General features: G+C 36.4%; 2 protein-coding genes and 1 long non-coding RNA gene across 12 annotated transcripts in view; 1 reads left to right on the plus strand and 2 right to left on the minus strand.

Annotated features, from left to right (window-relative positions):
- The window catches only part of LOC116278408 (uncharacterized), a 127,744-nt gene extending 125,841 nt beyond the window's left edge, over nucleotides 1–1,903 (minus strand). For all 8 annotated transcript variants that reach the window (XR_012071446.1, XR_012071444.1, XR_012071448.1 and 5 more), the window contains exon 1: nucleotides 1,398–1,903. This is a non-coding gene — a long non-coding RNA (uncharacterized lncRNA). The remainder of the gene's footprint in view (nucleotides 1–1,397) is intronic.
- On the plus strand, nucleotides 1,785–7,164 carry SMIM15 (small integral membrane protein 15). Of its 3 annotated transcripts, XM_072958622.1 has the most exons (4): nucleotides 1,921–2,104; nucleotides 2,247–2,334; nucleotides 3,192–3,313; nucleotides 4,233–7,164. In XM_072958622.1, the coding sequence occupies exon 4, from the start codon at nucleotides 4,245–4,247 to the stop codon at nucleotides 4,467–4,469; it is 225 nt and encodes a 74-aa protein (XP_072814723.1). In that variant the 5' UTR covers nucleotides 1,921–2,104; nucleotides 2,247–2,334; nucleotides 3,192–3,313; nucleotides 4,233–4,244; the 3' UTR covers nucleotides 4,470–7,164. The 3 variants fall into 3 exon arrangements, with proteins under 3 accessions (XP_015096223.1, XP_072814723.1, XP_015096221.1); XM_015240737.3 differs by lacking the exons at nucleotides 1,921–2,104; nucleotides 2,247–2,334 and adding an exon at nucleotides 1,785–1,892; XM_015240735.3 differs by lacking the exon at nucleotides 2,247–2,334.
- A 3,326-nt stretch (nucleotides 7,165–10,490) lies between these two features.
- NDUFAF2 (NADH:ubiquinone oxidoreductase complex assembly factor 2) overlaps nucleotides 10,491–15,881 on the minus strand; it is a 151,142-nt gene continuing 145,751 nt past the window's right edge. Inside the window, exon 4 of the mRNA XM_006206032.4 lies at nucleotides 10,491–10,823. Coding sequence (XP_006206094.1) covers nucleotides 10,575–10,823 — 249 coding nt within the window. The 3' untranslated portion in view covers nucleotides 10,491–10,574. The remainder of the gene's footprint in view (nucleotides 10,824–15,881) is intronic.

Genomic DNA, 15,881 nt, shown 5'->3' on the forward strand with positions numbered 1-15,881 from the left:
GAACCTCAGAGATAATCTAGTAGCTTTCTACATACAAGAGAGGAAACAGGCTCAGAGTGACTTATCAGAGTATCAGATCAGCAGAGACAGGGTCTGTAAATCTCAATTCACAAGCTAAGATTCCTCACTCTACAAAGTAGTCCACTGCATCTGAACCAATCTTGACACCACTTTTCATTAAGGCAATGCAGGTAGCAGTAGGAAGCTCTGCTGTGGTAATCCCCATGCTATTCCTGGGCTTGCAGCATGCCCCAGAACTGGAAGCTAGATCAGGAATATTAGACTGCGAAGGCCTGGTTTACACTAGAGCCAAAGAGCTACAGATGCTTCCGTCTTATGTGCCTTTCCTTCCAGCCTAAGACTGCTATGCATTCCACAAGGGATGCAGCAGAGCAAACTACTGGGGAGGCAGTGATTAGGAAAACTGTCTAACCATTATTAAAATAACACATACACATACTGGCCTCTGGAGTGAAGGATGTTAAAATAAATTCTGACTCTCTCTTGGAAATACTATTTGGGCAAATTTTTAAAAATCACCGAGTCACCACCAGCAAGTCAGGTTTTCAGTACACACAATCCAGTGACTGAGCCTACTTTTTCTGGCTACTACAGGTACAGGCTAGGTCCAAGCTGCACACGCTTTGAAACCATCATCCAAGTTTTCAAAGAAGAATCAGTAAGAAAACAACCGCTGCTTATACAACATACAAACATTAACATATGCCCAACGAACTGTATTTTAGATCATTAGATTATTTTCCAAAAGCCTGTTCCCTGGTAAATAATAGTTACTGTTGTTATACATAAACTAGTTATACATGTCACAGCTTGTTCCTCAAAGAGAACATTCTATAGTCTTTCAAGAATAAAAACCTGCTTTATTTGGCACACAACACTGAAGAGGTCTTGCAACATTTGAAGAGGTAGTCAAACAGAGCAATTCAGTGCAAGGGATCACAAAATTTGATCACCAACCAAACCTGAATTAATCTCTCAGTTCCTGTAGATTAGAAGATAATATTAACTCATTCTTTCTGCTTGTTGACTTTTGCATCCCTTTATTTGTGTATTGAAAGAACAAGTACGTCTGTGGGAACTCTGTGCCCAGAAAGCTTGATTATTTATCAAGTTTACTTTGGGCAAGTATCCATCATTCTCTTGTGAAATGAATGAGGTTCTTAAATTAAGCAAACAGCAAAAACCCCTCTTCACACAGAGGTTGCATTTTCCCTTAGTAATAAGGTTCAGTGGATACACCAAGGTCCAACTGCTGCTTTGTCTCCTCGACGTGAGGATTTAACTACTGTCCAACCAGAAGATGTGAGGGGCAAAGGGTGGGGTGTGAACGAGAGGAACTCACTAGAATCCTTTAGGAGTCGCTATGTGACCCTCACCTTGACTCTGGGCGGTTTGGGGGGACCAACTCCTTTCTCGCTGCCGCTCTTTGGTTGGAGTTTCCGGGGGTCGCGCACCTCACCCACCGGGGCTCTCCACCAACGGCCGGGCTCCTGCAGGGGAGGGGCTGTTCCCCGGCTGACTTCGGGGGCAAAGGTAGGGGCCCTCAGCGCTTCCGGACCGGCCCCGGGAGGCCGCAGCCCACCCGCGCCTCGGGCAGGAGGCCACCCCAGCAGGAGGCGCAGGACGCGGGCTCCGAGCCAGAGAGCAGCCGGGCGCCGCCGTTCGCCCCGCGCGGCCTCACCTGCCGCTCCCCAGAAAGCCGCCGCCACCCCACCCTCCCCGCGTCCTCGAAGTCCGGCGTCCGGTACTACACAGCAATGGCGCAGCCGGAAACTGGCCCCCCGACTTCCTCAGGCCCGATCCAGGCGAAGGCCGGCCAGTGGGCGGGTCGGGAAAGCCGCGGCTTCCGCCTTCCTGCTTCCGGCCTGGCGGTGAGTTGGGAGTAGGGGTCCGAGTGCCCCGTCTCGGGCGCGACGTAGGGGAGGCTGGTGGCTGCCGCTTCAGTGGTTTTACCCCCGTACCCAGCGGAGGAGGTCACGGCGCCGGGGGCGCCAGGTGTGGCGGGGACGACCCCGGATTCCCGAGGACCGCCCGCTCTGCGAGCTGCAACGGGCCCGCGCTCGCCAAGGCCGACGAGGGTCGGGTGAGCGTGACCCCCGGGCCAGGCGGCAGGGTTGGGTGAGGAAGGAAGGTTGAGCGAAGGGGAAACGCGAGGACGGGAAGTGCGGGTGGCGGTGAAGTGCTATCAGTTGCAACTTAAGGCGCCGCCTGGGTCTGGTCTGCAGGTCAAGCCCTGTCGACCCCTTTCAGAAGGAAGAAGCGTAGTATTTATTCTACGTGTGGGAGGCGCGTACGTTCGTGTCCGAAATTGAGGTGCGCGGCAAATGTGTCTTGTGGACGGTAACTCCTTTCTCTGTTGATGGCAGAAACTTTGCCATAACCAGATCCTTCCGCTTTGCTCTTTTATTGCGGAGTTCTTTTGCTTATCTCTGAATCTTGCAATAGTTAATTCATTAATGGGTTGGAGAGGCTGAAGGAACAGATGGATATTTGTAGAGCCTAGTCGCGACGTGTGTGGGTGTGGCGTACGAACGGTGAGGGGGAGGCTAGGATATTTGAGGATATCTTAGGCACTTTAATGTCTTCAGTTGAAAATGTGGAGGAATTGTAATAGGATATAATTAAAACCAGTGGTGGTAATTTTATTTAGGTGATGGGACTGTGGGTGATTTATATTTTGTTTTGCGTAGTTTTGATTTTTCTATAAAGAATATAAATTGTATAATGGGGAGACAAAACCTTGACGAGTAAGACGGTGTTTGATTTTGCAATTGTATACTTAACCCTATAAACAAATTAATTGACATTTTTAGTATAAAAAGTTCAAGATCTGGGAATGGATATGCTGTAACATATCAGTGAGCTAACTTTATGTTAGTGAGCTTCGTAATTAATTTTATTGTTGAAATAAGTAATTTAGTAAAATATTTGATCTTCAGTAATTAGGATTTTCTTACAGGACATTTGCAATTGTGTAATTATTTCTTTCTTCAAATTAGAAAGAAATATATGTTAAATGTGTATAATGTGCCAGGCAGTTTTACATGTCATTTATAGATTGCATATAGAGAATTTAAAATTTTTCCATTTAAAATTGTATTACAATTATCCTTAGAGTTGTGACTTTAACTTTTTCTTTTATCTGTTCTTTTCAACCCACCATTATATAGAACTTAAGCCTTCTCTCAGAAGTGTATGGTGACCTAAAGAAGACAACCAACCAAGGGTCATATGAAATTGTGATTGGCTAATAATCCCAGGACAAAATTAGAGATCACTACTCCAGCATAAGGTAGATGATTTTTAAAATTCTAGCTGAAAACTTAAGTGACCGTATATATACCCATTCGTACACAGTATTCTAATTCTCCACTTTGAATAGAGATTGACAGAAATATGAGAGGTTGAAAAGCCTCTGGGGCAAAATAGAAAATGTCACTCAAATCTACAACATCCTCATTTGCCAGATGGCCCTCCCTTACCAACTCAAAATGGAACAAAATGCATGACACCTGTAATGGTTAATGTTCTCATTTATTAAATTTGTTCTCATTTACTAAATTATGTCCTCAGAGCTGAAAGAGGGCATAAAATAGCATGTCACCTTTTGCTTATTATCTCTTTGCATATAAATAGATATTATCATGGTTCCCATACTGTCTTATTTCCTTCCTGGAAACAGCCACCCGTTACCTCCTTTTCTCCAAGCATTTCACATACTCTGTGGCTTGTCCTTTTCAGACACCAAATTTGATGACTGTACTTTTGTTAATTAGTACTTAAGGGTACTAAGGCTATGTCAGAAAATGACAAACAGTATTCATCTATTTCCTGGAATGAGCACATAAAACTCAAGATTCTTATAAAACTCTGCTGGTAAATAAAGTGTGTCTTGAATATAGGAGTATGTGACAATGCATAGTCCTTATGACAGATTCCACATGGTTTTTACTTTTATCTTCTATACCTTAACACCTTTTAAGTGTCGCTCTTCTGGTTGTCCTAGTTGAATTATTCTTTCCTACTGGAAATATTAGTCCTTATTAAAATATAAAATAGTACTAATTAGTACTTTTTATAAACAAAAAAACCTGTTGAGTGATAATAGACTTCTGTTTTAACTGATTGTATGATGTAACTTTTTCAAAATTTGATTAATTACATAGTCTTTTCTCTTGTTCTCTCCCTCCCCCCACCCCCCTTTTCCTAAGACCTCTACAAAGATGTTTGATATAAAGGCTTGGGCTGAGTATGTTGTGGAATGGGCTGCCAAGGACCCATACGGCTTCCTTACAACAGTTATTTTGGCTCTTACTCCATTGTTTCTTGCAAGTGCTGTACTGTCCTGGAAATTAGCCAAGATGATTGAGGCCAGGGAAAAGGAGCAAAAGAAGAAACAAAAACGTCAAGAAAACATCGCAAAAGCTAAACGACTGAAAAAGGACTGAAGGAATGAACAGGCTCTGCAGCCAGAGGAACATCATTTGGAAAATTATGCAGCTCTAGAAGGCCCCACTAAGGTTTCTTTTCTGGATCTTGTGACAGTATTGTTTAGGAAACAAAGTCTGAGCATATGGAAGATCATGTTAGCTCTCACCTGTACTGTAGCAACTTTTGGGCTTTGCTGTAGAAGTCTGTTGACAGTTAATTGTACACTGACATTGGTTATGCTACAGGTTCTTTATAATGGATCTAGTCATTTGCCTTTTTGCAGCTTATATAGTATAATGTGAACATCCTGTGGTGAAGAAGGACTTTAGATTATTTAGACTTTAGAACTCTACTCAAATAATGGCTTAAAATGGGGTCCTGCTCTGGACAAAGGAATTTATGAATGTAAAAATCAGAACTGTGCTGAGGTGAAAAGTGTGCTTTGGCTTAAAAGAGACACAGTATATTAATTACATCTATCGCTATTGCTTATTTCTTGGAATAGAATCATTTCTGGCTTTCTCAAAGCAAAATAATATTCTTCAATGAGTACTTCTCTATTTTCTGGATTTTTCTCATTTTAGCTTTTGAGATACTGGTAATTGACTAGACATTTTTTAAAATCTAATTTTATAAAGAATTCTCTTATTATCTTGACTATGTAGAATACCATTTACTGGATACAACAATTTTTGTACTTATGAACACTGCCATTTTCTTAGAGGTGGCTTGAGTAGAGTAACACTATGATTTAAAGCTTGCAGTAAAAATGCCAAATCTTGTAGTACCTTGGAACCAGTTTATTCTCATTTATGCTAAGTAGAAATGTGAAGTAGTTAAAATGTCTTATCAGGTAATTTGCTGATTATATAGATACCACCTTTGTTTTTCTTTTTTCTTTTTTTTTTTACATTTTTTATTGATTCATAATCATTTTACAGTGTTGTGTCAAATTCCAGTGTTCAGCACAATTTTTCAGTCATTCATGGACATATACACACTCATTGTCACATTTTTTTCTCTGTGATTTATCATAACATTTTGTGTATATTTCCCTGTGCTATACAGTGTAATCTTGTTTATCTATTCTACAATTTTGAAATCCCAGTCTATCCCTTCCCACCCTCCACCTTTGTTTTTCATTCCATTCTTTGTTTTAAGTCATGTTGTGGTGATGTTCTGTACTTTTTGATCAAACAGGTTCACGGTGAAAATTAAAATTTCAAATTTTTTAAGGAACTTTTAAAGAATAACAGTTAAGTCATATTTCATAAGTGGTAGAGAAAAGGCTTAACATTTGGAAGAATTTTGTTTGGCCTAGTAGTAATTGGGTGAAAGGTGTAAATTATGTCAAACTGAGAATATGTTATGATTAGAAATAAAGAGCTAAAGGATATTTCCTTTAGTTAAGTAATATAACTGGAACTTTTTACTCCTTAACATGGCTTTTATAAATGCATGGTTAATAATTTTATTTGCTATCAGTAATGAATAGCTTATTAATGTTTTCCTCGCTTCTGACAATGAATTTTAAATTACAAAAAATTGTCCAACAGCTTTCATTTAAAAATGAAACCAGATATTGAAATAAATTTGATACTTTTTTTTATAAAGAGGTCCCTGGGCTTTGTTTTTTTTGGTGAGGGGAGAATAATTCAATAATACAAGTTAGATATGTTACAGAAATTACTTTTCAAATGGTTATGAATTTCCTTCATAGATAAGTATACAGTTGACCCCTGAACAACACAGGGGTTAGGGGCACTAGCTCTCCCTTGCAGTTGAAAATCCCTGTATAACTTATAGTAGGCCCTCCCCATATACTATTCCTTTCTATATGCAGTTTCTCCGTATCTGCAATTCCAAGGTTCCTCTGTACTCACAGTTCCACATCCCTGGATTCAACCAACCCTGGATTGTGTAGTACTGTAGTATTTACTATGGAAAAAAAAATCTGTGCATAAGTGAACCCATGCAATTCGAACCTATGTTGTTCAAGGGTCAGCCGTACTCGTAATAGTTTAGAGCATTGTTTCTTAAGTATGAGAACCTAAGGACCTCTGAGAATCTTTATGGACTGGTTTGAACAATATTTATTACTATTATTTTAGGTTGTCAGTTCCTACTTGGTGCCAGTGCACATGCTGCAGCTCCAGGTACTAAAATAATTTAGTGTTTAGTTGTGAATTAAGTTATTCAGGTGCTGTAGGATATGCTTTTTATGATATTGAAATTAAAACAAACTTAGAATTATCTACTAAAGCTATGGTTTCACTGTTCATTGTGAGAATTTAAAGGTATTTAACTAAAATATATTTTCCTGTACTTTGTTAGTCTTAATACAATTTTATGTTTGTTTGACATAGGCCATTTGTTGTTTCTTCAGCTTTTTTCAACATCTGTGGAGCCTTTTTGTACATGTAGGATCAACAAGGTTTTACAATATTTGTCTCTATGTTTGTGTGTGTTGTGGGGGAGGGGTATGTAAATTAGAGAGTACAGATCTTCCTTGATTTACAGTGGGATTACCCTTTGTAAGTTGAAAATACTGTAAATTGAAAATGCATGTAATACTTAAGACCAAACCAACCAAACTTCATAGCTAAGCCCTAGCCTTATACCTGCTCAGAACACTTACATTAGCCTACAGTTGGGCAAAATCATCTAGAACAAAGCCTATTTTATAATAAAGTGTTTGAATATCTCTTGTAATTTACTGAATTGAAAGTGAAACTGTACTGAAAGTGAAAAACAACGGTTGTATGGGTACAGGATGGTTGTAAGCATGTCAGTTGTTTACTTGTGATTGTGTGGCTGACTGGGAGCTGTGGCTCCCTGCTACTGCCCAGCATCACAAGAGAATGTCCCACCGCACACCACTAGCCCAAGAAAAGATAATTCAAAATTCAAAGAACGGTTTCTGTTAAATGTGAATGTGTATCATAAAGTCGGAAAATTAATGAATGTGTATCATAAAATCAAAAATAAGTCAAGGACTGTGTTTTGTGAGGTTTGAGGTTCTTCAGAAAAATCAATCTTTCACTATAACAAATACCACTTATTGAAAGAATCCCATTTACTACTATGCAGAATGCTTCTTTAAAAAATTGCCTACCTATTATATTGTTTCTGAAGTTCTGGAAACTAATACAGTCAATTACCTTTTTATGGCTGGTTGTGGGGAAAAAACAAATAGGCTGAAAATAGGTTGCCTGTAACAAACATTCTACCAAAACAAACAAACAAACAAAAAAATGCGTGTCAGAATTTGATCCCAAGTGTCCTTGTGGTAAACTTCAGCATGGGGTGTTACTGTATCAGATGTGCAAGGCATTTTAAATTTATTTCTTGAAATTACAGTGAGCAAACTGGAAATAAGCTTAGGATTCTGTGAGCTGGAAACCCAGTTATAACTAACAGCTCTTCACCCATCCTTTATGGGCACTTTATACCGCATCTGGTTATAAGTTAGAGGAAGTCTGCTTCCTATTTAGGAAAGATTGCTTTTATGTTTGCAGCTGATTATAGGATTACTCTGATTTATTTCAAATCTGGAATAAATATATAAGGACAAATTCTGTACTTCTCAAACATATTGAAAGGGATTCTGTGTTAGAAGTTTGGGAAACACAAGGTAAGACAATTCATTCCTGCATGATTTCTTGCAGTCTTTTAATTTGACTATCATAGACTCTGCTCACTTCTGTTTTTTCCCCCCGAAGAACACAGTATGAGAAAGCCTAATCTAAATGAATTCAGGTTACATTTTGAGTAGTGTGGTTAATGAGATAGCATTAAAAAAGTCAGTATGATGGTACTGAATCAAGACTGATGAAATTAAGAAATAAGTGACAACCAGAAATCTGTTAGTAAAAATAGGAATGGAAAAGGATATCAATGGGGAAAGATTATTTCCTCCATTTTGTTGATTTTTAACTTCAAACATCCAAGGCATAGCTAATAGGCTAGATTTATATGATTAAGCCTAACAGCCAACATGTGTTGTATATTTGAGCAGTCTGTACAATACAGCCTTTGGGGGGAAAATGCTATAATACGCACATATAGCAGAGGTATAGGAAGTCAGGAAGGATTATCTGAAAGAGCACTTAAGTTATATTTGACACTCTTAATTATTTGAAAATGAATATTTTAACTTTTGAAGTTAAAACTGCATAGGTTTAAAATGTGTCTTGAAGAAATGAAGAAAAACTTCATTTTTTCACTTAAAAAACTTATGCCAAAATGTAACTATTTAAAAATGTGAAATATGATGGACAAGTGAATATTTTATGCAAACTTTGACTCTGCATGCATCTAAAAGCCAAGTATAAAGACAAGATTGTTTAGAAAGGCAATCTTAATTAGGCCAAGATTACATATAGTTCAGTTTTTATGTAGGACTAAATGTTCTCAGAATTCTATTCTATACTACCTAACAGTATAACCAGTCACCCTAAGAATGAGGAAAGGAGTGTAGATGGATTACTACAAACTACTCCCATCTCTCAAAAACCACTTCGAAAGTGCATGGTTTACTAATAATGGGTCAGTACTATCTTACTATATATAACATAACTCTTGGCTAAGATTTTTTTTATTTATGTAAAATAGGTATTTTTAAATAAAACCATAAAATTAATATAAACTGTCATACATTAAGACATTTATAAACAGCCTATATAGCAAACATTTGTAAAAGATGTATATATAATACAATTAATAAGTTAATAGGAATTTGGTAGTAGAAACATTCTATTTGGCATGTTAGAATTTATAGTTTTTCCTGTAATCTAGGATTCAAGAACATCTTAATTTACAGTCAATTATACAATAAATTCTACCTCCTTTTATATTGCCTAGTGGCTATTTTCTTTTTTGCCTCTTTGGTAAAATGTGATATTACTTTGTAATGATATGCAGAGAGAGAATGATTAACCTGATATTAATGGGGCTGCTGGAATGTTAATATTACTACCTAGGGATTTTTTCTGTTTTTCAGTAAGTGTTGTGATTACATTTTATTACTTGTTTCAGTATAACACTTTATAAAATTGTATTTTCTGTAGTTTATTTCTTAAGCAATTAAAATTTTTACCTTCTATTAAGTAAAAATCTTAACCTATGTGTTTATAGGAATTCATTGTTTAACATTTAACCAAGGATTTCCTTGTATTTTTCAGAGCATTAAAATTTGGGTCATTTATTCAGTACCTATTTATTGAGCACCTATTACAATGCCAGACACTGAGAAGACCTCTACATTAGAATTAGAACTCTGTGAAAATGTATGACTTTACAGAAACACTTGTACATAATCTGTTTTAACACTGTCATCTGTCTTTAATTTCTTCAATGTACAAGCCACTGTAATCTTCACTATCAGTGAAATCACTTTCTGAGAATCCTCCCCTATTTTCTATATTCTCAAAGTAATTTTTAATCTCACAGAACTATAGTTTCTGTATCATTTCTCTGTTTACTGTCCTTTCAGACTTTTGTGAGGGACTGTCTACTTCTGTTGGTCCTAATTTCTCCCTTCACACTCCAACCTCAATCCTACCATAAACTAGCTTTTGTCCCACCTACTCATCAAGATCTTTATGTGTTTTTTTTCCATTTATCAAATAAATTTTCTTGGATTCCACAAGTTTTATCCAAGTTCATGTTTTTGATTAGTTCATTAGAGTCTTACAGAGTGCTTCTCCAAAAATAGCAGGATTCTCATTTTTTCTTTTATATTTGATCATTTAGGAGAGCTCAATATTTACCCTTATCACTTCTACCAAGATATATTTTGGGTGGTTTCAAATGGTTCTAAGGATTCGAAATGTACTAAGCATTTACAGCTACAAGATACTTTTCGAGGGAACAATCCAAAGAGGGAAAAACCAAGCAAATTTATAAATAGAGAATGATGATTAAATCAAGTGAAGGCTTTAAGTTTAAAAGAAGTTAGGGTTCTATAATTCATAACCTCACACTTATTATTCATACTAAAAACAAGTTCTTAAGCTTAATGGACTAGAGAACTACTGTACAGTTGGAAAATACAAAGTAACTTTTATTTGTTAAAATAGTCACATGCATAAAAATGAAATGATTTTACCACAGTGCATTTATTAATTGTGGCTCTTGCTATCTTGCGGCATCCAGGATCCTGGCTGAAAGGTTTTACCAGTGCTGGTGGGAGCCACTGAGGGTTCTTCTTTTCCAAAGTACCGAGCGGAGGCATGACCTTTAATCTGAGTTTGGACTGGTGGAGCCAAGAGTTCCTTGTTGCTCTCTTCATCAAGGAGTTTTTCTTCTTCATAAATATCTTTGCTTTTCATTTTAATTTCTTCTCTATATTTTACATTTTTTAGTATTTCCTGCATGCATATATAAATGGAAGAAATCATTAAATTTCCAGTTAGAAGAAAACCCAAACGACAGGTTTTATAAAAATAAAATAGCTAGTAAGAAATAAAGTACATATGTACATGTTACTTGCTTTGTATTTAAATAATAGATAAATGCAGAGTAAATCTGAAAAAGCTATCTGATATATTAGTGTTACTTGGATTACACAACTCTGTCCTTGTATACTATAATAAAAAGATGGGAAGGATCACGAAATAGAAATATTTACTACCCAGTAAGTGAAACAAACCACTTAACATGAAATATTACACAATAGCATAACAGTCACTCTTATCAAAGATTTTCTAAATTTAACAGCTATTTTCCGTCTCAAAAACTAACCAGTGATTGTACTTTCTGCAGAGGATGAAGCAAAGGTGAGATGGATGGCCTCAGAAAGATGCCCCTACCACCAGTCTTCTTTTCTCTGTGGGACTTAAAAGCATGGATGCTAAGGCCACCCTCTGTAGTGCCAGGACCAAGACTCATCTATTTTCCTTTCTCCTCTGGAGTGATATGGCAGTGAAGAGGACAGGAATGGAGTCAGAGTTCAGCATGCCCTAGACACCAGTTCCAGAGAGAAGCTTTGCTATTGGAAATGCTTCCTCAAATCAGTGCAAGCCATTTGTGCAACACGGTTCTGTCACTCAGGTTTGCTATACCCCAAACAACAATGTATCTATTACTGTATTTCACTGAATGCAAGACCATCAGATTTAAGATGCTAAATCATTGTTAAATGTTATCACTAAAAAAGGCAATTAAACTCCTTCACATACCCTGATTTCAGAAATGTTAAAATCTGAAAGATAGGCATCTTAAAAACAGATGAAATATAGTAATTATTTCTTTTATCTTTATTGATTCCTTCTTCCTCTTCTATCTTAAAAATGATTATTTCCAAATGGGTGACATTTTAAAATGTTCATTTTGCTTATCTATATTTTCTGATTTTTCTTTAAGAATATATGTTACTTATAATATGAATGTTAATATAATTAATATGACAACATTGAGAAGTTCTCCCAAGTTACTTTTCAATTTCAATACTTAAGAAAATGACATATCTGAATATCCAAACGCATGATGCAGTCTGTCTCTAACATGAATTTCAAGTAGTAACAGTCCTTTAAAAAGGTAAGCACTGATATTTAAAATCACACTTAAAATAACGGTTTGTACTTATAGGAAAAGATCTGGGAAGGTTATAGAGTTACAGACTTTCAGTTTTAGATACAAAGGGCCCATCTAATGAAACTTAACCCTGCCCCAAAGCTAATATGTGAGGGAAAGAATATTTATAAATATTATTCTTGTAATTTCCACAACATAGATCAATTCCCCATGAGTGGTTGAATACCACAATAACTTAGGTTAGGGACAGCTGCTATGAGTGAGGGTGAGAGAAGTCAGGATTTGCCTTTCAGACGCTCTGTAGAATTCTCAGGTGAGGTGACTATATATATCACAAAGGAAATCCCTCAATATGATACTGGAAATAATGGAAGTAGATGGAAGTATTTTTCAGTCTGAGGACATCTCTTCACTTCATCTCCATACTCTTCAAGACCCTCTGCAAAATGCTGTGTCTGCATGGAATCTCTTTCTCCTGAGCAGAATGAATGGTTCAGGACTGGGTTGAGCTTGCACTGGGAGCCCACCAAAGGTAGCAAAGCGCTACTGGGAAGCTGGTATGCAGCTTGGCTGGCTCTGGTATCAAGAGCATCAGTCATGTCGCCTTTATGGATTTCAGCTCTACTGCTGCAGTCTTACAGCTGGTGCGAGCCTATGCCGTCTGCATAAAAGGAAACTAAGAGCAGAGAGCTGTTCCGTCTTTTTTTCCTGCCTTCACATAATTTCTCTTTACTCATCATTACTCTGTTAGTTTCTTTCTTATAACAGCTATTTAGGCAAATGAAAAGCCAATCTGAAATATGTTAATTATATTAACATGAAGATGAAAGATTTCAGAGTTGAAAAAAATGGACTATAGTTTTTCTAGGAAATAAATTTTTTTTGTCTTTAAAAAAAAAAAAAACAAAACAACTAATGGTTACCAGACCCCTGCTAACAGCTTCCAGGAAAATTAAACAGAACATAAATCATTTTTGAAAGGAAATCTAGTTTTGTAAATATTTGGAATAGATAAAATGAAAAGTAGTTAGGTGAATAAAAAGGAATTTGTAGACTTGAAGATAAACACAAATAATTTTGTAACAAAGCCTATCTTATAGCAGAAATTACTATAAAGCAAGCATTTTTCCTTACATTATTTCCTTGGAACAATATCACCTTGTCTCACTGTTTATCAATAAAAACAGTATGTTTGTTTCAGTGTTTGTATAGGGATAAAGCAAAAGTAAGTAGGTCTTCATATAAATGTTTATATGTTTGAAACAAATATTTATCCTTTTACATACTGCTTTTCTCCCTGTCAGTGTTCAACATTAAAAAAAATAGTTGGATGGTATTTTATCATTTGCAATATACCATGACTTCCTAAATGACTACCCCTACTATTGTTTCCAATATTTCACTTTTTCATTAAAGAAAAAACAGCAGTCTGATGACTATCCAAACAGACGGTTCTTTGACCCAAACACAAATAGTTTCAATCCCAAATCTACCTTTTACCAGCAGTGGCACCAAAAAAGTCACTTAACCTTTTTTCAGTCTCAGTTCCTTTATCTGGAAATGGGAATACAGTGACTACATATGTATAAACACTTACACCTCCCTCATATGTATGCTGTTTACATTGTTAGGTCTTCTGAAAGTCTGTGGTTGAAAATATGGACTTTGAAGCAAGACTAACTGCATACAAATCTCAGTTCTGCCATTTACTATCTGTGTGACCCTGTTAATGTTGCTTATACTCCCTGTGTCTCAGTTTCCTCATGTGTAAAATGGAGATTACAATCTTACTGTCTTCTTCAATGGGTTGTTGTAAGGACTGGGAAAGAACTGGCTACCGGGCAGTGATAGTACAACAGAAGAGAGTACAGCTGAATTTTTAAATAGTGACTGTTTATTTTACTCCACTGAAAATAAACACACTAAACTTTCTCATCACAGGGTAGAAATACAATCTCAATGCTTATACTTTTGTTTAAGTACTTAAAATTTTAACCCACTAATTTGTGACATACATTAAATAACTATTTGTTGTGAAAATTTTGTAAATAGCAGAATCCCCACATCAGTTGCTATCTTTATGAAGAATGAACAAATTCATAATTTTGCCAGGATGAAAAAAATCTCCAATTTAACATGCTATATAGTCTCCAACAAAGGCAGCAACCATTACCACTGGGTTGAGAACAGAGGTTTTAGTAAGACATAATCTACTGGCTTGAAAACAAAATAGAGTAACTGGTGCCAGACTAGTACTTCTGTCATAAACAACCAGAAAACTGGACAAAAAACAAAAAACAAAAACCTGAACTTTTCAGATACTAAACAATAGTGAGTGCAGTACTGTGATCCCTGAGAGAAGGGGTAAAAATGACATAAGCCCTGTAACACCTCAGCTTCCTGGAGGCATATTATGCTGCAGAGGATAGGGGAATCCAAGAAGAGGCTGGCGATCTTGTTGAGCTAAAGACATAGAGATGGTTAGGCAGGATGAGGAAGCTGGAATTTGTGGGGCAAAGTACCAGAAAATAGAAAGAGTTCTAGATATTTACACACTTGAGTGTTCAGCTGAATGCTAAACAGTATATGAGTAAGGTGAGACTCAACAGGGCCAGGAAGGTCAATTTCTGGCTAAAGAATAACTACTGGGGAGCTGTAAACTGAACAATTGCAGCTTGTATGAGACTAGGAGACAGCCAAGTTCTAATCAGCTGGAGATGCCTCACCAAACCTGCAGGGCTTTCAGTATAAAGACTTCAGAAACATCACTCCTTAGGAGTAAGGATAAATTAGCATGAGAGTAGAGATAACTTTAGACTTGCACTGTCCAATACAGTAGCCACTAGCCATACGTTGTTTAAATTAAGTAAAACAAAATAAAAAGTTTAGTTCCTTAATTGCACTGGACACATTTCAAGTGTTTAGTAGCCAAATGTGACTAGTGGCTATCATATTGGAAAATACAGATATAAAACATTTCCATTACTGCAGAAACTCTTATTGAACACATTGTTCTAGATCCACCTTAACAAGACTTAAAAATAGGTCTCTAAAAGTTTGAGCTGATTCACATGTAAATTAATATACTCCAGAAGAAAACAACATTTTTAAAAAGGAGGACAATGAAACCCAGGCAGTAGACAGTATACTATTTCAATGTTCATCCAATCAAGAAGTGAAGAAGGAAAGTATTCCAAAACTAGTCAAAGGAAATAGACCCAAACATGACAGAAATGATGAAAGTAACAGATAAGGACTTTATCACAGCTACCATAAATATGTTCAAAGACTTAAAAGAAAAATAAACAGAAAGAGAAAAGAAATAGAAACTATTAAAAAGAACTAAATGGAACTTCTAGAGGTGAAAAATACAATATATGAAAATTTTAAAACATAATGGATATGCTTAACAGCAGATCAGACACTGCAGAAGAAACGAATAATGAATTTGAAAACAAGGCAATGGAAACTGTCCAGACTGAAGCACAAGAAAGAGAAAAAAGCTTAAAAACTGAACTGGAACCTCAGGGAGCTGTGGGACAATATTAAGCAGTCTAATATATGTATATAATGAATCACAGAAAGAAAAGAGAGAGAGAGAAGAAATAATGACTAAAAATATTTCAAATAGATAGACATATACACCTACATATCCAAAAAACTAAAAAAAACTCCAAGTAGAATACAAAACCAAAGCACATCAAAATCAAATTGCTAAAACCTAATGATAAAGAGAAAATCTTAAAATAAGCTACATAAAGACATTTATATGAGACAAAGATAAGAAATACTATTGATTCTCATCAGAAATAATGAAAGGTAAAGACAATAGAATGACTTTACTATGCTGAAAGAAAATAAAAACCACAATTTAGACTACTATATCCAATGGA

This window comes from Vicugna pacos, chromosome 3 (assembly GCF_048564905.1).
Source record: "Vicugna pacos chromosome 3, VicPac4, whole genome shotgun sequence".
Taxonomy (NCBI): Eukaryota; Metazoa; Chordata; class Mammalia; order Artiodactyla; family Camelidae; genus Vicugna; species Vicugna pacos.